General features: G+C 47.4%; 1 protein-coding gene across 1 annotated transcript in view; it reads left to right on the top strand.

Annotated features, from left to right (window-relative positions):
- The window catches only part of LRCH1 (leucine rich repeats and calponin homology domain containing 1), a 666,761-nt gene that overhangs the window by 315,374 nt on the left and 326,292 nt on the right, over positions 1–25,095 (top strand). Inside the window, exon 4 of the mRNA XM_069205389.1 lies at positions 4,052–4,157. Coding sequence (XP_069061490.1) covers positions 4,052–4,157 — 106 coding nt within the window. The remainder of the gene's footprint in view (positions 1–4,051; positions 4,158–25,095) is intronic.

The following is a 25,095-nucleotide window of genomic DNA, read 5'->3' as shown; positions in this document are numbered from 1 at the left end:
ACATCCTTTCTCACGGGACGCACCCAGAAAGTCTTCCTCTCCCCTTCACTTCTGAACCCCAGCACACCATCTGCGGTGTACCCCAAGGATCCTCCCGCAGTCCAACCCTCTTCAACATCTACATGACACCACTGGTAGACATCCTCAGATCACAGAACATCATCTTCTACACTGACGATACCCAGCTCGTCTTCTCACTCTCAGCAGACCCCACCGCGACAAAGAACAACTTTCATAACTTTATGAAGAACAACGCCGCCTGGATGAAGGACAACTACTTGAAGCTCAACACAGACAAAACTGAAGTTCTGATCTTCGGCAGTCACACTTCTCTCTGGAATGACTCCTAGTGTCTGGCAGAGCTCAAACCCACCCCCATGCCAAAAGACCACACCCGGAACCTCGGCATCATCCTGGACAGCGAACTTTCCATGAAACTTTGTCAAAGCTGTTTTCTCAGCCTGTTTCCACACACTGCACATGCTCCACGAAGTCTTCAAATGTCTCCCCATCAGCACCAGGAAAAAGGTGAGAAAGGTCCTCATCAGCAGCCGCATAGACTACGGCAACGCACTCTATGCAGGCATCACCGGCACACTCGTGCAACGTTTCCAGACAATCCAGAATGCAGCTGCCAGACTGATCCTCAACCTGCTCAACAGGACCCACATCACCCAGCACCTGAAGAACCTCCCCTGGCTCCCCATCCAGAAGAGATGCCTGTTCAAGCTTCTGACCCACACCTACAAAGCCCTTCATGATCAACGACCTGCATACATGAACCACTGCCTGCATTTCCACCGACTGACCTACCAGGAATCTCAGCTCTGCACACCTCACACTTGCACAGATAGTATGTACCTGCTGCTGCCACCACACTAGAAAAACCATCCTTCTCCCACCTCACCACAAAAGCTTGGAATGCCCTCCCCCTTCACCTCCACACTGCACCCTCGCTGACCCTCTTCAGGAAGGGACTAAGGACCTGACTCTTTGACACCTGCAGCACAGCGCCTGGATACCCTCAAGGGTGTTAAGCCATGCTATACAAGTACCACTTGATTGATTGCCATTAACTTCTGGACGAAGGAGAAAATGACAGAAGAATCAGCAACGTCCTGGGGCCTGATATCCTGCTTCCATTGGCTACAGCCTCCACCTCATCCGTCTCAACAGGAAAGGCTTGATGGGTTACATGTTATGCTATGCTACTCTTACTTGTACGCATATGTGCAAGATTGGTGCACGTTCACCAGAGGTTTCTTGTCGTTCATTAGTTACTTAAGAACAATACTTGCACACCTGGAAATAAAGTTACTCAGCAGTGGTATGCCTTTCTAAATAGCCATGTTTGCACGTGTTTTTCCAAACAGTTTAACATCTGTTTCGTGGCGAAGATGATCTGGGAGAGAGTGCTTTAATGATGGTGCCTGTACAGAAAAACCACACCCACCCAACTTTTTTGTTTATATTTTGGAATGGTAAAATTGGAATACGATGCTCTTAGAATATGTGAAGGCCTGTACTGTTTAATCTTCTGGGCCACAAAGTGGGATGCTGTTCCCTTTAAAGCCCTAAATGCTAGGCAACACGTTTTAAATTGAATTCCCCATTTTATCGATTGCCAACAAAGTTGCTGCAGCACGAGAGTAGTGCTTGTGCTTCTTTGAAGTTCATACATTAAGTGAGAAGCTTCATTTTACAATGACCATGTCTCCGAGATTAGTATCTTATCTGGGAAAACCTAGCATTGTATACATTTCAGTAAAGAAGGCATTATGGAAGGTTCCTGGTACTGAAACTCGCGGAATTGTTAACCTTTTCGTCCTTCATAACATCCTACATTTTGAGCTATATAATGTAAACAAACTGCTTTGTATTGCTTTTTTCTAAGAAGTTAAAAAACTTACACTGACATGCATCTCTAACAACAGTCTTCAAATATAGCTTTTCACATTTTGTTGTGTTGGACAAACTACATGAGTGTACATACAGGGGAAGAAATATATGGGCCTAACATATAGCCATGTGAAGACTGGTTTTGCAAATAAATTCACAGCAATTTGCTTGCAGTTGATGCCTAGGACATCCAACCCTTGTTATAAAGTAGTCCTCTCAGCAATAATATCTATTACTGAAGAATATGAGGGCCATATTTGTTCAAGTCGTCACATTGTGGGAGCAGCTTTAGGCCAATAAAGAAACATGAATTGAACCCTGAAAAGTTGTGATTTCTTCAGCAGTGCGTTGCTTTCGTATGTTAGCTCAGCTCACTTTTGTTTGACAGTGTTCCTGAATAGGAAGGAACTCCTTTAAGAAAGTTGATGGTAACTCTGTGGAGGTGGGGGATCCTTTAAGAAAGTTGATGGTAACTTTGTGGAGGTGGGTGATGGCACGATTGAGGGACAGCCTCACTGCACAACACAGCTAAAATGGCTGGATGGTAAATTTGTTTGTAGCACATATCAAAGTGAAATTAACTTAGTGAGTCAGGAGTACAAGGGCTGTTAGCTTGAGGATACTGGGATGGATTGCAGGATCCTTTAATCCAAAATTAACCAGATTGTAAAACAGGAATAGTTGGTATTGGGCGCTAAACCTAAGGGTGTGCTGTGTCCAATGGTTGTTTCCTATTCTTATCCAGAGGTTGAGATCCGCTAATTGCATACAAATGCAGATGTGTTGGCTGTTGGCACATGAAGATAAGGGTCCATTATGAAAGTCTCTCAGTACAAATCTGCACACCTGTGGGCTAGGAAATAAGCAATATGGAATACATTTTTTAATGATCAGCACTGCCATAGAAGAAGCAGCACCAGAGTTACCAAGTTCGGTCATGCCAACTGGACGGTGACTTTCAAATTGCTACCAATATTATATTAAACTGATTTAAAACATACTGAAGAAACGAAAGCCAAAGCTCATCAGAGGCATAGTGTTGACTCAGAGTTGAGATTTAAATGGGGTTTAGGGGCACTTTGAGGCACAAAATTAGGGTGCAGATGCTAAGCATCAGAAGTAGGGGCTGTCTTTGGGCGGCATGTGCATTTGCTGGATGGATCAGGGAGATCCCAATTTAAAATATTAATACGCAGCCTGGTTTAAGGATATTGAGGTCTTTGTGTATTGGGTTGGCGGAGGACAGAAATACACTTGGTTGTCCTGCCCTGGTATAAACCTTATACAAAGCAATCTATGTAACATAAAATTACTAACCAAGCAGTTTGTGAGAAATTAAAGCACATTTAAATCTCTTCAGTGAAGCAGAACTCTATCCATTGCGATGGTTGGGCCAGTGGGTGTATGCAGGTGTCCATGGTCACCACCCCACAGCAGCGCCAGAACGAGGAGAGGTGTGAGAGCCACAAAGAATTTAAAGTATTGTTAGTTGCTTCCTGCTCAGCTGCTTTTCAGCTCTTTTATTTACTCTGGGCCTGGATGAATAGGGGGTTCTGAGGGGCTGAATATTTCCTCCTTTCTAAAGCAGTGACCAATTGGTCATTGATTAAATCATCCTACAGTTTGTGTTAAGATCTCTGGTTCCATTATACTAACCCACTGAGATTCCTCAAGAGTACTGAAATACCTGTTTTTGTTAATGCTACTGAGTATTACAGACTAATGGACATTCTTGACTTTGATTTTTGTTACAGCACATAAAAGCCTTAGTCCACAGTCCTAGTGTCAAAGCAGCGTGTATGCTTTTGCAGTTTACAATATTTGTTCTATAGTTCTGAATTATTTATGGAAGCACTATAAGGGCTGAACATAGTGATCGAACTGATCACCTGCACCGAATGTCATCCATGGTTCCCAATCAAAGTGCACAGACTGAACCTTCCTCCCCTCATGTGCCTGGCTGCTTCCCGGCTCCTGGGATCTCTATTAGCACTCCTTAGGTTACATTTGTTTCACAGCACAGAGGCTGGACGTAATGAATTCCGGTGAATTAGATACACATTATATCAAGTTAGAGATTTTTCTGCTACTGTTTACATATGATTGTTGAAGATGTTGAAGTTTCTTATCTTTTTTATGTTGTTGAATATAGGATGTCAGCTGCAATGAGATTACACTTTTACCACGGCAGATAGGACGGCTCAAATCTTTGAGAGAATTGAATATCCGGAGGAATTACATCCAGGATTTACCACCAGGTAACGTTACATTCCGCTGTGCGTAGTTTCTTATCGAAATGTACACTGTGAATCCCAAACGAAACATTCTACTGTCTTCACAAACAGAGCAATGCTTTGGTGACAGTGAGGAAAAAGTTATGAAGAAAGTATGTTGTTGAAGTTCACGTTGTAGCAATGCAAGGTCTTCTGTGTGATCTTCGGTTCTCAAGGGAGGGATGTGCCTTTAGGCGAGCAGAGGTATCATCCTTGCAAAAACATCTTGTTTACCATAACAAACAATGTGTGTATTATTTTCAATATACTCTTGCTCTTTCCTCATCACATTCCAGTCTTTTCTCTTTAGTAACTCTATATCCTGACTTTTTTCTGTTTAGTCTCTTGCTCAGAATCTGTTACTTTCTTTTTATTGGCATTTCTAGTTTTATAAAATTCATTCACCGGGATACATTTTTGTGAACTACGTAAGCAACTTGTTGTATATGACTTAAGAAAATGTGTAATAACAGAGAGGGGCAGATAGACAGGCGAGGAAACTAATTTAGGTTGGAACACGCATCGAGAGAGGAAAAGGAGAGCTGGAAGAAATAGACAAATTGCCCAGCTAATAACTTTACATTCTGGAAAGAATCCAAAGTGTGCCTGTCTTTCACAATTTATTGATGAGGACATCCTCCAGCTCCATTGCTCAAGGGGGATTGCTTGAATTTAAGTAAAATCAGAATCACATTCAAGACACTTGCCTACCATGTAACCTCCAATTAGAGAATGTTTTCCTTTAAACGATTTAGTATGTTTTGAAATAGGTGATTACAAGTATAAGTTGATGCATTTGTGGATTGCTTGTATATGACTACGTGTCCTTTAATTTAAGCTCTGTAAAATAACTGATAATTTTTATGTAGTGAAGTGTAATAAAGTTTTTGACTCACTGACTACCTGCTTTGTATTTCTCCTTTAACCCTGGAGACACAAGGTCATTTTGCACCATAGAGCCCTCTTGACCTATGCTAGAAATGGGGTCTCTAGTTGGCAAAGGTATACACCCTTGTCCTAATAGAGACCACAATCCTAGTCAGGGTAAGTCACACACAATCCAAATTATCCTGGGCCCACCCTCTGGTAGCTTGGCACTGAGCAGTCAGGCTTATCTTAGAAGGCAATGTGTAAAGTATTTGTGCAATAAATCTTACAGTAACACAGTGAAAACACCACAAAAATACACCACACAGGTTTAGAAAAATATAGGATATTTATCTGTTTCAATTAAGGTCAACACAATAAAGATTTAATAAGCACAAGTTTAAATATCACTTTTATAGGTTTAAAAATAGTCTTAAATCTTAGAAATCAACAGTTGTCTCTTGTTTACACAAAGTATCTGGTTTGTGTAAAAAATAACACGCACGGAGACCACAGAGGAGGAGATGAGTGAAAAAATAGGGTGTGCGCCAGATTTTCCGACACTGCACAGATGATGCCTCGTTTCTTTGCGTCGATGTACAGTGCGCGGGGCTTGATTCCTCACTGCGATGCAAGGATCTTTTTGACACCCAGAGACGATGCGGGGGACATCACAGGTATTGCGTCCATCCAGTTTGGCAATGCGTCAAATTTTCTGTTGCATGGCAGGCGCTGTGTAGATTCTTCACTCAGGAAGTTGGGCTGCATCGTTCCGGCTCGGCTGTGCGTGGATCCGGTAGGCTGTGCATCGAATTTCCGGTCACAAGGCAAGGCTGTATCGATTCTTCACTTGGGAATTCGGTCTGCATCGTTCTGGCTCGGCTGTGCGGTGATTTATCGGTCGCAAAATGGCTGTGCATCGTTTCTGGCAGACTGTGCGTCAATTTTCAGCGCACAAAGAGTTTCCCGAAGAGGTTAAGTCTTTTTGGACACTAGTCTTCAGAAAACAGGAGGCAAGCTCAATCTAAGCCCTTGGAGAGCACTTCTCAGCAAAGTCAGAGGGCAGCAAGGCAGCAGGGCAACAGCAGGGCAGCAGTCCTTTTCAGCATAGCAGTCCAGATAAGTCCTTTGGGCAGCCAGGCAGTTCCGCTTGACAGGTTGCAGGTTCAGGTCCAGAAGTGTCTGATTTGGTGGGGTCAGGAACCCAGATTATATACCCAAAAATACCTTTGAAGTGGGGGAGACTTCAAAGAATGGTTCTGAAGTGAACAAGGTCCCCTTTCAGTACAGGTCTGTCTTTCAGGGTCCCAGTAGGGGGTTTGGCAGTCCATTGTGTGAGGGCAGGCCACTAGCCTTTGAAATGAAAGTGTCAGGCACTCCACCCTTCCAGCCCAGAAAGACCCATTCAGTATGCAGATGAGTGCAGGTGTGACTGAGTGTCCTGTGTTTGTAGTTGTCTGGGTTAAATGCTCAAGGAAGCTGTCAACCAGCCCAGCCCAGACATTGATTAAAGACAGGCTGTAAGGCACAGATGGATTTTAAGAGCAGGGGAATGCTCACTTTCTAAACGTGGCATTTCTGAAATAGTAATATAAAATCCAAACTCACCAACCTGGTTACCCCCTTCCGATCAGAATCTACCACTCCAACCGTATGAGGGTAGCCCTAATGCTATCCTATGAAAGGAGCAGGCCTCTCAGTAGTGGAAAACAAATTTAGGAATTTTCCATTACCAGGACATATAAAACACACATGTACATGTCCTGCCTTTTACCTACATAGCACCCTGCCCTATGAGTTACCTAGGGCCTACCATAGGGGAGACTTATATGTAGAAAAAGGGGAGTTTAAGGCTTGGCAAGTACTTTTAAATGGCAGGCCGAAGAGGCAGTGAAACTGCACACACAGGCCTTGCAATGACAGGCCTGAGACATGGTTACTGAGCTACTTATGTGGGTGGCATAACTAGTGCAGGCCCACTAGTAGCATTGAATTTACAGGCCCTTGGCATATGTAGTGAACTTTACCAGGGACTTACAAGTAAACCAAATATACCAATTGGTAATGAACCAATGTTACCATGTTTAAGGGAGACAGCATATGCACTTTAGCACTGGTTAGCAGTGGTAAAGTCAGCAAAGGGGACACTGCATAACGCTCTGTCCACCCACATATGTAGACAGGTCTGATTTGGTTCACTTACTGATTGAAAGAAAGAGACATGAAAATGAAAAAAAAAAACTCTTTCACTGAAATTGACACAGCAGTAACAAAATGATTTTTGTCCACTCATTAATATCCCCGAGAAGTACGGAAATAGAAAAACATGAACAAAATAATCTTGACCACAAAATGCCCTCAATTTTTGTTGGATGTACACCTTAATCTCAAGCCCCTATATAGCCAATCTGGCCAAATCTGGTTTGTACATTTTATACATAGCACAAGTGTTGTGCTACTGGCTAAAGCAGACTGGACAGTGTTACAGTCAATGTTGGAACGTTAATTGAATGCAAGATTTTCCAAAATAAAAACAATTACGATTGCGTCCCTTGCCAAAAAACTTTGCCTGTAGTTAAAGTTGTCCTGTTGTTGTAGGCACTGTACTGGTTAAATTGACTTATAAGAATTATGTTATTTTTCTAAGATGAACCATATTTTCCTCAAAATTCTGTATTTATCCATATTTTTCCCCAAAATACCACAGCCGTTCATTATAAGGCATATTATTTGTCCACAATGAAGTTAAAAACAATTGAGGTAGTGGTTCTTCAGTTGGATGAGGATGTAGCCCTTATGGCCAGTACTGCCACCTTTGGAACTGGGGAACCTCAACATCCTGTGATTCTGGTTGACAATAATACCCAGTTTGTCACCAGAATATCACAGCAAAAATAATTTCTGAGAACTCATGTTTTTAAGTAACTTTTTTGAAGTGCTGGAACACTGGCAGCCACATTGCACGATTTAAGAACCTATAATTATTCTTTTGGGTTCTCGTTGATTATTAAGCTTTGTTCTAGTATTTCTCCACTTGCTGTACATGCTTTCATTGTCACCGACTCCCTATCTTATTTAGCTCACTTTACATCAAGTACTAAACTCCCTTAGTTTTCATTTGAGCTAGTTCATGTGAGGCCTAGTGTGATGCTTAGGATGGTTTTAAAGGGTTAACTATCTGACCATCCTGTTCAACTTGCCTTCGCCTCTGATTACATCACCTAATTTATTAACATAGTCACAATTCTGTGCATCCTGATTTTGGCAACATTTCTTAACTAAATAGCGCAGCAATACATTGTAATACATGTTGGTTATCTGATCAGAGCTACTTCTACTACCTTCCAAACACCTGCGCAAAGTTCTAAATAGTAAACATCTGTCTTATTACTACAATACTTACACTCTGTCTAAAACATGTTTTAAAAAACTATTAAATGAGATCCAGTTTGTCCTTTCAGAAAACATGTGAACTTGTTCATGGAAAAACTTCTACATACGTTTTGCTTTGCACTGAGGTTCTATATGAAATAGCTCAGTAGGTTTTGTGATTTGCGTTAAGCAGCATTTTGCTGTCATAAAAAATAAAACCTCACTTTTTCCATTTGTATTTGACACAGATGGGATACACACCTAGCCACTGATATTTGCTGGCAGCCAGAAGGACAGATCCGAGAGCAGGACCTAATGGAATGTATTTAGCTGTAGCAGGAGGGCTACCTTTGTATGAATAGCCATCCAGTGTGAGTATTGCTGGCTGTCAGTGGCAATACTAGAGGCCGCATGGTTACAGTGTCGTGGAAGTAATTCAGAAATTATTAAATCGATAGCCAGTATCATTGGTGACGTGAAATGACAGTTCAGTGACTGTTCTAAATACAGTTAAATGGCAGTAGGAGAATTAGCATGGAGACAGAACATGTGTAAGAAGAATGCTAGAAGCCCAGTTGTTGTTGAAGGAAGGGGCTGTTACAGTAGGCAAGGTAGCGTATCAGCAGTTCTAAGGGTAGCTTGTTTCAGTGGTAGATGTGACATCTTGACAATAACAGCGACACTGTGAAATTCCGCTTATTAGCAGCAGCAATAGCAGGGGCAAATTATCAGCTGCAACATCATACGGTTGCCATAATGCTCAACCTTTTCTTCAGTGCTCTTCATTGGATTCAGGGAGCACTCTGAGGACACTGTGGTGACTTTTAGGTTTGCCATCTGCCAGTATGCTGAGGGTAATTTTTGCACCTGGCCCTTTTTGCAGGGTCATCCCCAATCTTTTTGCCTCCTTTCTGCTCATTTTTCTGACCAGCTTTTGTTGGCTTTAGGACTCTGGGCACTTTACCACTCCTAATCAGTTCTTAAGTTCATATGCTGTCTGTGTGAATTGTATTGTTGATTGGTTTATTCCTGATTGGCATATTTGATTTAGTAGTAAGTCCCTAGTAAAGGGCACTAGAGATGCCTAGGGCCTGTAAATCAAATGCTACTAGTGGGCTGAGGCACTAGTTGTGCCACCCACATTAGTATCCCTGTAAACATGGCTCAGACCTGCCACTTCAGTGTCTGTGTGTGCAGTTTTAAACTGCCAATTCGACCTGGCAAACCTTCCCTTGCCAGGCCCAAACCTTCCCTTTTGGTACATGTAAGGAACCCCCCTAAGGTAGGCCCTAGGTAGCCACATGGACAGGGTGCAGTGTATTTAAAAGGTAGCACATGTACTGGTGTGTTGTACATGTTCTAACAGTGAAATATTGCCAAATTAGGTTTTCACTATTGCTAGGCCTATCTTCCTCATATGTTAACATGAGGGGGCTGCCTTTAAATAACTTTAAAGCGCAGATTCCCTTTGAGGGCAGATAGAAATTTGGAGTTTAGGATCTCTGAACTCACAATTTAAAATTACATCTTTTAGTGAAGTTGGTTTTTGGATTGTGAGTTTGAAAAGGCCACTTTTAGATAGTCAGCATTTTCTTGCTTAAACCATTCTGTGACTCTTGTCTATTTGTGGATTCCCCGTCTGGTTCAGTTTGACAGGTGGGCTGTTACACCTCTCCTCTAGACTGAGACAGAAAGGGAGCTGGGATGTAGTCTGCATATCCTGATGAGCCATCTGTGCTGAGAGGGAGGGGAGGAGTGGTCACTCATACCTGAAAGGGCTGTGCTGCCCTCACACAATGCAGTCTCCAACCCTGTGGTGTGTGTCTGGGGCCTGGCCTGGACAAGGAAGGATTTTGCAAACATGTGAGACTTTGCTTTGAACTTTGCCCACTTCAAAGTCAGAAAGGGGTATAAGTAGTATACCCAAAACACCAGACTTTTAGAATCTTTCTGGAATCAAGAGGAATCTCTGCCCAGGAAAAGAGCTGGAGGAGGAGTGCTGTCCCTTTGCTGTGTTGCTTTGCTGGACTGGCCTGCAGTTGCTGCTTCTGCCTGACAAGAGTGCAAAGGGTGAACTTTGCTGTGTGTCCTGCTTGAGAAAGTTCTCCAGGGGTTTGGAGTAGAGCTTGCCTCCTGTTGGAAGTCTCAGGGACATCAAAGACTTCAGTTTCCTCGACCTGTAGCACTGGGAACTGTGTGTTTTGTGCTATTCAAGAGGAGAAACCACTGCGACGCCACCAACGACATCGCTGGCCTGCACCGTGACCTGCCAACGCCGCATGGAGCCGCACTGCCCCGCTTCACACCGCGTTCCTGGTCTCACCGATGCCGTCATCGGATGACTTAATCGAGCCGCTGCTCGCACAGCAACCTGTGGGCCCCGCAGTCCGGCATAGCCTTGCTCACACCACAGCCTGGGCATCCCAAACGACAAAACTCCTGCTGACACCGGCAGCCGCTGCCCGTTCCGTGGTCTGTGGACACCGCTCGTGAGGTACATGAAGCACTGTCCTGTCCCGCACCGCAGCCCTGGTCCACTGACGCCAGCATCATCGACTCCAGTGGTATCATCAGGCATCCTGCCTGTACCGTGGCCTGTGGACAGCGCTCGTGAGGGTCACAAAGCACCGTCCAGTCCCGCACCGCCGGCTTGGACTTACTGATGATAGCGCTTCAGCAATGATGACGACGCTGCCCGCACTGTGACCTGGGGACACCGCACGTTGCACCGCCCGCCCCACTTCACACCGCAGCCTTGGTATCACCGACACCACTGGACACAGTCACGAGCCGCTGCTTCACCGTGACCTGTGGGCACCACACGTCGCATTGTCCTACTTCTCACCGCAGCCCTGACGCCATCCACGCCAGCGCTCTTGACTTTATCAGCCCAGAGTTTGATCTGTAACTCGTGTGAATTCAAGGGCCCGATGACCCCCGCACCGACTCCAGAACCGATGCCAGTGACACCACTCTCAGGAGCTCACCGCGAGGATCACGACACCCTGCAATTCCAAACGTACTGTTTGCGGGTTTTCCCGCCACCGTAGCTAGCCCGCGAAGCCGCGGCCAGCCTGAACTGTTGGTTTTGTTGATCACGGCGCCGTGATAGCACCTGGTGGAGCTATCGACTTCAAGGAACTGTATTCTTGAGTAAATCTTGCAAAATTCATATCTTTAATACTGTATGTTGGATTTTTATTGTTTTCGTCTTGTTTAACACAGATAAATATAGGCTATTTTTCTAAAACTGGTGTGGTGTCCTTTTGTAGTGTCTTCACTTATTACTGTGTGTTATGTGCAAATGCTTTACACATTGCGTCTGGGATAAGCCTCGCTGCTCGTGCCAAGCTACCAAGGGCGTGAGCAGGGGTTATCTGAGCGGGTATCTCCCTTATCCTGACTAGAGTGAGGGTCTCTACTTGGACAGGGTGCAAACCGACTGCCAACTAGAGACCCCATTTCTAATAGTAATAATGAGTAAAGGCATCACCATCCTGGCAAACTGAGACAACAAAAAAGATTTAGATGAGACACACCTGAAAATGACCCCTCATGAAACTGAGTTTCTTCTTCTTGTCTCCGCGTTGCCACCATTCCCTCTCAAAATTGGATGATGCTTCGATTGGAGTTCCTCGAGGTCTTGCTTTTGGATAGCACAGTGCACTTCCACCTGCATGGTGGAATTAGAAGTCGGTAGAACTCTGTGCTAGCTCAGGAACCTGACATCTGATTTAGATGTCCAAGAATTTGTGCAAATAATCATGCTGCCCAGCCTGAATTGTGAATCAATTCAATTAAATTCAAAGAAGCTTTATTGCGGCTACAAGAGCCAAAAAAGCGCGAGCAGTAATAAATACAAATAAATACACATAATAAAATTGCAGGTAAATATAATGATAAAAGGGAGTAAAAGATAAGAGAAAATGAAAGGAGTGAGATAAAAATGGAATAAAAATGGAATAAAATGAGATAAAATGAAATGAAATTAAATGCGCAGCGCAGGATGTTGGGACAGTCTTATTTGGAGTCTTTGTCCAGAAGAGTTTTCCCTCTGATAAGCCAACTGGCTCCGAGGAATTTGGCGATAGCGATCACTAGCGTTGGTCTGGTGTCTGATCTAAGGATTCGCAGGGCTAGCGCAGAACAGCGTACTCTCAGTAGTCTGCATGCCGGGGCCAGCCATTTCCTACGGGGGGCGGTATACGCGGGGCATGCAAAAAGGAGGTGAGGGAGATTCTCCACGGGGGCTTAGCAAGCAGGGCATGCGGTGGATTCATTTTGTGACCAGCTGCTGGTGAAAAGTCTTAATGGGAGTGTTCCAATGCGGAGCTGGAAGTACAGTTTCCTGTCCCTTGGGGCCGTGATTAGGTCCCAAAAAGTTTCGTACTTGCATGACTCTTTTAGGTTGACAAAGTCACAAGATAATGTAGTGTGGAGTGCAGCCCTTGTGTCTTCGTGGTTGGCCATTTGCCAGTATAGTTTCCTTAGTTCGCTTTTCGAGGGAAAGACTGACGTGGCTGGTGAGTTCCAGAGATCATCGAGCCCGAGTGAGTATAGTAGATCCTTGATAGATCGTAGCCAGGGGATTCTGTGAGAGTGGTCGGCTTTTAGGATGACCTGTAGAGCTTCAGTGAAGATGTCAAGCTCCGTGGTGGTCCAGAGGTGCCGCCAGTACAGCAGAGGTCGCAGGCGGGCTTTGTGACCAATGCGTTTGATGCCGAGATCCTTGACAAGAGGGAACAGTGGGGTGCTTAGCGGGAGGGACACAAGGTTTCTTAGGAAGTTGTTTTCAGCGGTGGTTAGGTCTTGGGTTTTGGTGTAGCCCCAAAGTTCAGCTCCGTAGAGCGCTGAGGAAACGGCCAGAAAGTAGTAGCTGATTATTGGTGTCTTAAATCAATGTGGCTAAGTTAGAGTATTTGTAGAGGTACTGTGGAGCAGAACAACATAGATGCTATGTCTAGTGTGGGATATTCAGGATTCAGACTTATCTGTATATATTCTTATCTTAGGGACACCAAATATAAACAAATCCTTTTGAGATCCCTGGGATGCTTAACAAGTGGGAAGAGCTTCCGATCGCTATGCTGGGGAAAGCCAATATTATTAAAATGGTACTCCTCCCCAAAGTACTATTTCTATGTGCAGCCTACCCAGTATATCTTCTTCATTCATTTTTCAAACAATTGGTGGGTCTAATTACTGCCCCTTGAAGAGCTCATAGAAAACCTCAAAGGGCTATAAGATTTCTAAGGTTACTATTTGGCCAAGAGGGGTTGGGACATACCCAACTTTCAGTTTTACTATTGGGCAACACAAGTGGAAGAAAAACATCCAATACTAATTTCCCCTTAGGGGGATTTTAAAGGCCCTTATTGAGCAAGCAAAATTCTTCGCCTGGAGCAATATTCACTTTATTCATAAGCCATTTTCTAATGGAGTGCTTGAAGCCTTTCAGACAATTAGTGAAAAGTTTAATATTCTACCTCAGAATTGTTTGTGATACTTGTTGATCAGGGCCATACTAACTAATAAAAGTAAGGAGTTTGTACTAGTTTGTTTTCCCGGAATATGTACTATAGTTTTTGCTTCGTCCACATTAGGTCTCCATTTTAGATTCATGTTTTTATCTTGACATCTTTCTCTACTGGTGACTTTTCATATAGTTTGCTGATAACACAAGAATGTGCTGCTCGCCCATTTATTCTTGGTAGGCATTATAGCCCTGTAGTCTGCACATTTATTCCAGAGATACTCCTTTTTTTACATTCAGTCCCTTATTTTCCTTTTCTGAACTTATTAGGAGACAACCAGTTTTTGTGAAACAAACCAACAATTACTGAAAATATATGTAGGCTAAGTCTCTATGTTTTGAATTTCTTGTTGTTATATGCGTAGTCCTACTAACCTCGTAGGAACTGTAAAACATGGCACCACCAATGTTTTAAGACAGGTACTTATTTAATAAGTCTCCTAAGTAGTTTTGTCGCATGTGCCCAAGACTCCTTTTTCACTTTTACACGGAGATGTCCATGGAGAAAAGGTTTCATCCTCCTCAGCCTAATAGGAAGCACCTATTTATGGCTGTAGGTTGTTCAAACCTGAATCTGTTAAAGGTATTACTCCAATGTAGTTTTACCTTTCTTTGAATTCCATTAATTAAGTATGTTGCAATGCACATTTAACTGCACATGGGCTTGCCATGGCGGAAGACCTTCGTGCTTGAGGCACACAAAGTTTATAAGTACAAAGGTTTTTTAAATTCTTAGGTTACATTTCTTGTAGTTGATGCTAATAGACAAATATTCCATACATACACTGAGGCAGCAGTTCCAGCTTCATGTAGACCTTATAAATATTTACAAATACCATTAACATACCAGAAACATCAACATTGGTTCCTAGGTACCCTCCCACACACACTCCAACATGAAAGACTGGGTTCCTTCAGTAATAATGGGGCAACCTGGGAAGTCTTAGCCGGCTACACACCATATCAAATACAGGATCATTAAATAATCGTGAAGTACTTGGTCTGTATACTCATTTAGTTAGCCTGTATTGATGTCTAATGCAGTTTGTTATGCATACAATAACTACTGCTGCACCAAGGGCTGTTCAAGCTGGGTTACCACAGTTAGCTGGGACTGCTATTAGTCCAGTTACTATTAATGCTATTATGGGTAAAATGCCCACTAAACGGGAGGAAATTCCATTGTGGTTTGCACTAAAAACAAACCAGCTTAAAGCATTGGTTCCCCATATAGAACCCCAAGATAAATTTAGAATCCTCACTGTGTCTTCCACTTAGTATGGTTCCCCCAGCTGAAGATTGTGCAACATGAGGTACTGTCTTTGCTGCCGTATATATTATAACACACAGGAACAATCAGCAACAGTTACTCGAACTGTGATTTTGCCATCACTTGCTAGCTTGTAAACAAAAACAACAGGTTTCCATTGATTTGATCAAGTTGCATCATGTGGTCAGTTCTGCATGGTAGATCACAAGGATATCTGGGCAATTCTTATCTCCTCTCTCTACCCTGTAAGAGATCCCTCTACACGCATTAAGCAGCCCTAATCTTAATGCTCCCCGGTGGGGGGCTTTTGATGCTGCACTTTCCTTGGTGCCAGTTACTAGTGGCAATACAGAATATGTTTTTTATGTGGGATTAAAGCTTTCAACGGTGGCTCCTAATTATGGAGGTGCCTACTTGCTCACCTTCGACAATGATATCCCTATTTTTGCACAACTACCTTTGGTTATTTTGCCAACATTGATTATTTTGTGCTTATACTTCTTCACATACTGCCTTGCATGGTGTGTGTGCGCTGTGGTTTTGGTTGAAAGACTTATCTGATTCCTCCATGGTCCTACCTTTGGATTTTTCTTGCACTGTTTTTTCTCTTTATCTGCATTGGATTTGTTACAGTTTTCTTTCTGCTGCTGAATGGACCCTATCTCCCAGATTGTTCTTCTCCAGAACTAGTATCTGAAGTTCTTAAGCACCATTCTTCTTCACATTAGGTCCAAAGGTGCTTATCCCTTGTGAATATTACTGCATTTCTTGTCCATAATGGTATTTTTTGGTATAAGGTCCCCTGTGACATTTTTGGTCACACAGAAACTTTGCAAATTCATATGTTTTTATGATTGCTATGGATGATTTTGTCACCCCAGGTTCCATCCCTGATGAATGGGATGTTGCAACTGTTTCAAATATGCTAACTGAACTAGAATCCTATACAGTATTCAAAGATGAGGATATGTATTTCAATTCTTCGAACTATGGTGAATTGTTTTTTACCATCATTATGCACATTGCTGTTTACTTAGGGCTTGTACTTCACATGATGTTTTTAACTACACACAGTGGGAACACTGTCCAGCACCACCTGCAGGACGTTCTTAACAATATTTGAAAACCTTTCCTTATTTTTCTGGTTATGTCCTCACAGACCCAGTTTTGTTTTATCATAGGCTTACATCATTCCCAGCAAACAAAGATATTCTGACAGACTGACTTGATTTATTCTCATTCGTTTATATCCCAATTGACACTAAAAGGCTATAAATAATGGGAGAACAACATTGTTTTGAAATCAGTTTTGGGGTACAAAACACTGGCAGGTCAAGGGCATTGATGCTTTTTCAGGGCTTGTCTGATCCCTCGACAAATGATATTTTAAAATAAAACAGTACAACAGACTTTGGTGGTCATTACAACATTGGCGGTAAAAGCCGCGGAATTCCGCCACAGCTATTATGACCCACATCTCGGAATCCGACAAAATTCAGACACCCACACAAGTCCGCCACACCAAAGGCCAGTGATAAACTGGCGAAAACAAAACCTCCACCGTCACGCCAACAGAAATACGCCCACACTATCACGACACACTAATCCACGCGGCGGTCTTTCAACCGTGGTATTCCATTGACGGTACACACCGCCGTGCTCAAAATACACACACTCTTACAAAACACAGCCACATTGGACAATTCGAAATACACACACCTGAGACACATACACACACCACTCCCACACACCCATTAGAACATAAAACACACACCCACATCACCCACAAACCCCTACGACCAAAAATTCAGAAAGAAGGCCAGAGAGAGACACCACCATCCACAAACTAGCATCCACAGGCACTCAACACCATCACCCACACAACTTCCACGCACAAAACACTACTACATATCACCACACTTATCACCACACACACCACCCAACACATCACCTACACCACCCCATGGCATGGCAAAGACACCCCAGGTTCTCGGAGGAGGAGCTCAGGGTCATGGTGGAGGAAATCGTCCGGGTAGAGCCACAGCTATTTGGAGCACAGGTGCAGCACACCTCAATTGCAAGGAAGATGGAGCTAGGGAGAAGAATAGTCGACAGGGTCAACGCAGTGGGACAACACCCAAGAAATCGGGACGACATCAGGAAGAGGTGGAACGACCTACGGGGGAAGGTGCGTTCCGTGGTCTCAAGACACCACTTGGCGGTTCAGCGGACTGGCGGCGGACCCCCACCTCCTCCCCCACAACTAACAACATGGGAGGAGCAGGTCTTGGCGATTCTGCATCCTGAGGGCCTCGCAGGAGTCGGTGGAGGAATGGACTCTGGTAAGTCAAAGCTTTACTAATATATCCCCCACCCTTCCTACATGCCATCACAAACTCCTACCCATACCCTCACCCTCAGCACTCCATCAACTCACATATACCCCACTATCACAAACCACCAGTCCCAACACCAAGCCCTGCATGCAACCCCAACCCATGGACACCCATCACTAAAGCATGCCCGCTGCACATACCCATACAACCCCCTAAACCATCATCACACAAGTCCCCACATAGGAATGCAAGCACTGGGGTACACCGGTCACCCACCCATTGCCCACCATGACACACACAGATGCAATAATTAAGCTTGTACACCCCTGCAGGACCACTACCCAACGTCACTAGACAGGAGGGTCCAGACATCTCCACCCCACCCACAGAAGAGGCCCACAGTGATGACAGCAGCTCTGTCCAACTGGATCCAGATGACCAGCCCGGACCTTCGTGGGCCTCGGGACAGTCGGTTCCCCTCGCACAGGTACAGGCCACCACAGACCTTCCACCCTCTGGTAACACCAGCACAGCACCCACCCAGCGGGCCCATACCTCCGTACCCAGGACACGTCAATCAGCTGTGTGTCCACCACTACAGGAAACCCAGGATAACCCACCACCACAACAACAACAGGGACCTGGGGGCAGTGGCAGTGGGCACACGGTCCAGGGGACGGAGGCACAGGAACACAGGGGAACTGGGAGGGCTGCTGTGCGACAGTGGGCGGACAGGCCAAGGGAACCCACTCTCCATGAGGCCCTTTCCTCCATCATGGGAGCATACCACCACTCCCAGGAAACGATGGCAACGGTCCTAGCCAAGTTTCAGGCGATCCAGCGCATGCAGGAGGAACAGTATCTCGGGTTCAGGGAGGAACTCAGAACCATAAGCTCCGCCCTGGGCACCATCGTAGGGGTGCTGAAGGAAATACTAAACACCGGGAGGGACACTGTGGCACTCCAAGGGGCCCCTGACACTAGCATGGACAATGAACTGCCCACCACCTCCGCCGGCGCTAGTGGACAGGAGGCACTGCCACAGGACCACCACACCAGCACCCCACCCCCTGCAGATGGAGAACCACCCCGCAAGCGGTCCCTGAGATCCAGGAACAAGACAGAGCACGATGCAAAGACCCCCGCCAAGAAATGAGACCACCCTGATTGTCAACCCACTGTCCCACTTTGTCACCCTGTCCATATTGGACCTGCCCCAGCTCCACTTCCTATGCCCATATGGGCAATGCACCTATGAGACAAATAGACTGGACTCTGCCATGGACACTCCTCCGCCATCACCCCTCACCATTTAACTTCCCCCTCCAATATTTTGCATTTAAATAAACACACCTAAAGCACCAAGATCTGGAGTCTGTCTGTGATTTTGAAATAGTGTATTTGCAAATACAGTGACCAAATTTCCATGAATGTCAACATACCTATGTCACACAGCTCTAGTCCATGAGGAATCTAAGCAGATGACACACGTTGGGACCCACACCTGTGAAACTGTAAGGGAAAGTGACAACTCAGTGACCATACACTGGGCGAAATCGACAGACAGGATAGAGGTAGAAGTGTAAAAGTACTTGTAGTAGGCAGGAATGTATTCTCACCTGTGTTTCACTGGAAATATTGCTGGATGACTGAGTCCCTGTTGTCAATGTCTTCTTCCTCTGCTTCCTCCTCATCACTGTCCACAGGCTCCACAGCTGCCACAACACCGCCATCTGGACCATCCTCCTATAGAAAAGGCACCTGTCGTCGCAAAGCCAAATTATGAAGCATACAGCAGGCCACGATCATCTGACACACCTTCTTTGGTGAGTAGAATAGGGATCCACCTGTCATATGGAGGCACCTAAACCTGGCCTTCAGGAGGCCGAAGGTGCGTTCGATCACCCTCCTAGTCCGCCCGTGGGCCTCATTGTAGCGTTCCTCTGCCCTGGTCCTGGGATTCCTCACTGGGGTCAGTAGCCATGACAGGTTGGGTTAACCAGAGTCCCCTAATAGCCACACCCGGTGCCTCTGTAGTTGACCCATCACATAAGGGATGCTGCTATTCCGCAGGATGAAGGCGTCATGCACTGAGCCAGGGAACATGGCATTCACATGGGAGATGTACTGGTCTGCCAAACATACCATCTGTACATTCATCGAATGATAACTCTTCCGGTTCCTGTATACCTGTTCACTGCTGTGGGGGGGACCAAAGCCACATGGGTCCCATCAATGGCACCTATGATGTTGGGGATATGTCCAAGGGCATAGAAGTCACCTTTCACTGTAGGCAAGTCTTCCACCTGAGGGAAAACGATGTAGCTCTGCATGTGTTTCAGCAGGGCAGACAACACTCTGGACAACACATTGGAAAACATCGGCTGGGACATCCCTGATGCTATGGCCACAGTTGTTTGAAAAGACCCACTTGCAAGGAAATGGAGCACTGATAGCACCTGCACTTGAGGGGGGATTCCTGTGGGATGGCGGATTGCTGACATCAGGTCTGGCTCCAACTGGCTACACAGTTCCTGGATTGTGGCACGGTCAAACCTGTAGGTGATGATCAAATGTCTTTCCTCCATTGTCAACAGGTCCACCAGCGGTCGGTACACCGGAGGATTCCGCCATCTCCTCACATGTCCCAGCGGATGGTGCCTATGAAGGACAACAGCGAGCACGGAGTCAAATAACTCAGAGGTATGTACCCACAGCATGCACAGAACACCAATCATACACAAAATGTGGCCTGTATGTGTGTTGAGACTAGGCCTAGGTATGTGTGACGCAGTTGGTAATTAGGCCATGTGGGCCCCTGAAATGGCAGCTGCCTGGCCTCTAAAGTGGGACAATGGGATGTGAGGGAACTGCGCTGGCGTTGTACACCGTTGCGGTGGGCGGGCGAAGACCGCGGCGCAATGCTGCATTGGTTAACATTGGACCTTATGGGTCCCAGGAGCCAATGACGATGTATGTCGGCGGTGATGGTACGCACCGCCGCGGATGTGACCACCGCGGACGTGACCGCCATTTTCTAACTGTTTAATCACTCGATACCTGACCTTCGACAGGAGAGGACCTACACTGCAAGTGCTGCTGTGACCTCGATCTGGAAGAGACAATGGCTCGTGCGTCTGGGGAAAGGGCCCCTGCCTTCACTGCAGAGGAGTTGGAGAAGCTCGTCGACGGGGTCCTCCCCTAGTACACGCTACTCTACGGTCCTCCAGACCAACAGGTAAGTACACAGGGAGCATGTTGTATGGGCTATGCCTGTGTGGAGAGGGCTGGTTGTAAGAAGGAAGGGTACAGATTTCTGAGTGCATGAAAGACGGTGAATGCATGTGCCACATGGCAAGGGTAGGGATGGGGGCCACTCACTTTGACGGTGCAGTTGGTAATGACTTCTCTTCTTCCCCTGTACATTTCATGTAGGTCAGCGCCCACCAGAAGAAGGATATTTGGCGTGCCATCGCCAAGGACATCTGGACCCTGGGGGTCCACCACAGACGGAGCACCCACTGCTGGAAGAGATGGGAGGACATTCACCGCTGGAGAAAGAAGACGGCGGAGGCTCAGCTGGGGATGGCCTCCCAACGTGGGAGGGGTGCCCGTCGAACCATGACCCCCTTGATGTTCCGGATCCTGGCGGTGGCCTACCCTGAGTTGGATGGGCGCTTGAGGGCATCACAGCAGACACAAGGGGGTGAGTACACTATCATTCAGCTGACTTTGCGCGCAGTGAAGGTGTCTGGGTGGGGGAGGAGGGCTGTGGGTTCCCCTAGGCCAGGGCGAGTTCCGTAGGCTAGGCCCATTCATAAGGCATGGCCCTGTGTCCCCCCACCCCACCTCTGTAGAGTGCCAAGTACAGCTATTCATGCCCCAGGGTCATCTATGTGTGCAGATGTCGTCCATAGCCTTGTAGGCCATTTCCCATGAATTGCACTGTAGAGCCCAACAGCGCGGCGTAGTGCAGGGTGCTGCTGTGTCTGTATTGTCTGCCAACGGTAGCGGTAAGCCATGCACTCAACCAGTCTTTCTTCTGTTCCCCCCCCTTTTTTTTGCGGTCTCCCTGTTCTTGTGTGCATTAGCATCATCAGGTGGAGGTACAGTGGCACCGGAGCACGAGGGAGCTGCATCCCACATGGGCATGGAGGCCCACGCTACGGACTCAGAATACACCAGTGGGACGGAGGGCGAGGGGAGCACCACAGCGGTCACAGGATCTGCAACCAGCGACACGGACTCGTCCTCCGATGGGAGCTCCCTTGTGGGGGCGGCAACATCTGTGCCCCCCACTTCAACAGGTACAGCCACCACCCCCCCTACCAGCACCGCCCTCCCAGCAGCCCCTCAGCGTGTGCCCCGTGCCGGCTCACCCAGGAGGGTGGGCATCACCTTTGCCCCAGGCACCTCAGCCCCTGCCCCTGTCACCTCTGCTGCCCTCAGTGAGGAGGCCATTGACCTCCTCAGGTCCCTCACTGTTGGGCAGTCTACCATTTTGAATGCCATCTAGGGTGTAGAAAGGGAGTTGCAACACACAAATGCATTCCTGGAGGGCATTCATTCTGGTCAGGCTGCCCTTCATCGAACCCTTCAAACTCTGGCCTCAGCACTGATGGCAGCCATTGTCCCTGTGTCAAGCCTCCCCCCTCCAACTTCCTCCACCCAGACCCAATCCCCTGTACCTCTGCCTATCCCAAGCACACCATCAGACCAGCCTGCACACACCTCACCACACAGGGAAGCTCAGGCAAACATAAGCACCACACATCCCACAGGCACTCACGCAAGCATCACACACATGCAGACAAACCAACATCCACTGCCTCCACTGTGTCCCCCTCGTCGTCGTCTCCCTCCTCCCTCCCAGTCTCGTCTACACTCACACCTGCATGCACTACCTCTACAGCCACTACGTCCCTCTCCAGCACACCCACCACTACACCCCGCTCACGTGCAGTCACCACCCCCACTACCATTCACACGTCTCCTGTGTCCTCTCCCAGTGTGTCTGTGACGCCCCCTCTCAAGATACACAAACGCAGGCACACACCCACCCAACAGCCATCCACCTCACGACAGCCTCCAGCGCATGCACTTGCACCCAAATCCACAAAAGTTACACCTCCTACAACCACCACCTCTTCCTCCACTCCCAAACCCCCTCCAGCTACCCGTCCCAGTGTGTCCAAACAACTTTTCCTGTCCCCCCTTAACCTATTTCCCACCACCCCCCCTCCAACTCATAGGTCGCGTACTAGCACCTCAGCCAAAAAATCTCCGGGACCAGTGGTGCCTGTTGTTACAGGTATGTGGAGTGCACCGGCCACCAGGCCAGCCAGTCTGTCATGGTGCCACAGCACAGCCAGTCCCCCCCCCTGTGAAGCACCAGAAGTTGGACAGTGCCCGGCGGGAGAGGGGGAAGACTCCAGCCAGCCAAGCCGCTCACAGGGGTCCCGGGGGGAGTGTGGACTCAGCAATGACTCCTCCCAAGGTGGGGAAGGGGCAAAAGAAACCTGCAAAGTCAGTGAGGAGCAACACGGCGGAGAAGACCGCCATCATCCCCGCTGGCCAGGAGGCCACCGCCAGCCCCATCGTCGCTGCCCAGGAGGCCACCGCCAGCCCCATCGTCGCTGCCCAGGAGGCCACCGCCAGCCCCATCGTCGCTGCCCAGGAGGGCCCCGCAAGCCACAGCCCAGCTGCCCAGGAGGGCCCCGCCAGCCACAGCCCAGCTGCCCAGGAGGGCCCCGCAAGCCACAGCCCAGCTGCCCAGGAGGGCCCCGCAAGCCACAGCCCAGCTGCCCAGGAGGGCCCCACAAGCCACAGCCCAGCTGACCCATGAAGGACCACCAGCCACAGCCCAGCTGGGCAATGACGGACCGCCATGGCAAGCACCGCTGAACAGGGCAAGCACCGCTGAACAGGGCAAAGACCGCCATGGCAAGCACCGCTGAACAGGGCAAGCCCTGCTGAACAGGGCAGAGACTGCCAACTCAAGCACCGCTGAACAGGGCAAAGACCGCCATGGCAAACACCGCTGAACAGGGCAAAGACCGCCATGGCAATCACCGCTGAACAGGGCAAGGACCGCTGAACAGGTCAGAAACTGCCAAGTCAAGCACCGCTGAACAGGGCAAGCACCGCTGAACAGGGCAAGGACCTCTGAACAGGTAAGAAACTACCAACTCGAGCACCGCTGAACAGGGCAGAGACTGCCAACTCAAGCACCGCTGAACAGGGCAAAGACTGCCATGGCAAGCACCGCTGAACAGGGAAAAGACCGCCATGGCAAGCACCGCTAGCCCATTAGCAGCAGGGGCAGTGACGCAACTGGGACCGTCACGGGGTGAGTGCTGCACTCTGGCCATCAGTCCCCATCCAGAACCAGTGGAGACACGCATCCACTACCTCTGTCCTGCACAGGATGAAACACTCTGTGCACCAATCCCCCTCCAGCATCCTCTACCTCTGGCCTGCACAGGATGAAACATTCTGGGCACCAGTCCCCCTCCAGAACCAGTGGAGACATCCATCCACTACCTCTGTCCTTCACAGGATGAAGCACTCTGGGCACCAGTCTCCCTCCAGAACCAGTGGAGACATGCATCCACTACCTCTGTCCTGCACAGGATGAAGCACTCTGGGCACCAGTCCCCCTCCAGAACCAGTGGAGACATCCATCCACTACCTCTGTCCTTCACAGGATGAAGCACTCTGGGCACCAGTCCCCCTCCCGAACCAGTGGAGACATGCATCCACTACCTCTGTCCTGCACAGGATGAAGCACTCTGGGCACCAGTCCCCCTCCAGAACCAGTGGAGAAAGTTATCCACTTGAGAGACTGTGGCTTTGCACTCCCCAGGATGGTACAGTGGGCAAACCACCGACTGTAGAGACTTGAGAGACTGTGGCTTTGCACTCCCCAGGATGGTACAGTGGGCAAACCACCAACTGTAGAGACTTAAGAGACTGTGGCTTTGCACTCCCCAGGATAAAGCAGTGGGCAAACCACCCACTGTAGAGACTTGAGAGACTGTGGCTTTGCACTCCCCAGGATAAAGCAGTGGGCAAACCACCCACTGTAGAGACTTGAGAGACTGTGGCTTTGCACTCCCCAGGATTGATCAATGGGCATGGAGCCCCCACGTGGATCTGGCGTCGTGCACTCATCCGGCTGAGGTGCCCCCCCTTCCCTTCCCCCTGAGGTGCCTGTTGTATTTCTATCTGATGCCCCTGCAGTGTTCTCTCCGTCATGTTCGGGTATCTTGTGTGGGCCTCGCCCATGCATTTTGGGCCCAGTGCTCCACGGAATATGAATGATGCAAAACCTGGACTACTAATCGTGGTATAAATTTAGTTTATAGTGTATATATATGTGTATATTTTTGCTTACTGATTTTTGATATATTACAATAGTTACACTCATTTCCTTTTGTCTTTGCATTCTTGGGGTTTAGGGGGGTGCTACTGTAATGTATAGATATACATTGGTGTGTGCGTTGTAGTGGTTGAGGGTCGGTGGGGTTTGGGGTGTAGAGTGTG

Source organism: Pleurodeles waltl, chromosome 8 (genome assembly GCF_031143425.1).
Source record: "Pleurodeles waltl isolate 20211129_DDA chromosome 8, aPleWal1.hap1.20221129, whole genome shotgun sequence".
NCBI classification, from domain to species: Eukaryota; Metazoa; Chordata; class Amphibia; order Caudata; family Salamandridae; genus Pleurodeles; species Pleurodeles waltl.
The sequence above is the reverse complement of the archived record's forward strand: the minus strand, read 5'-3'. Positions and strand labels throughout refer to the sequence as shown.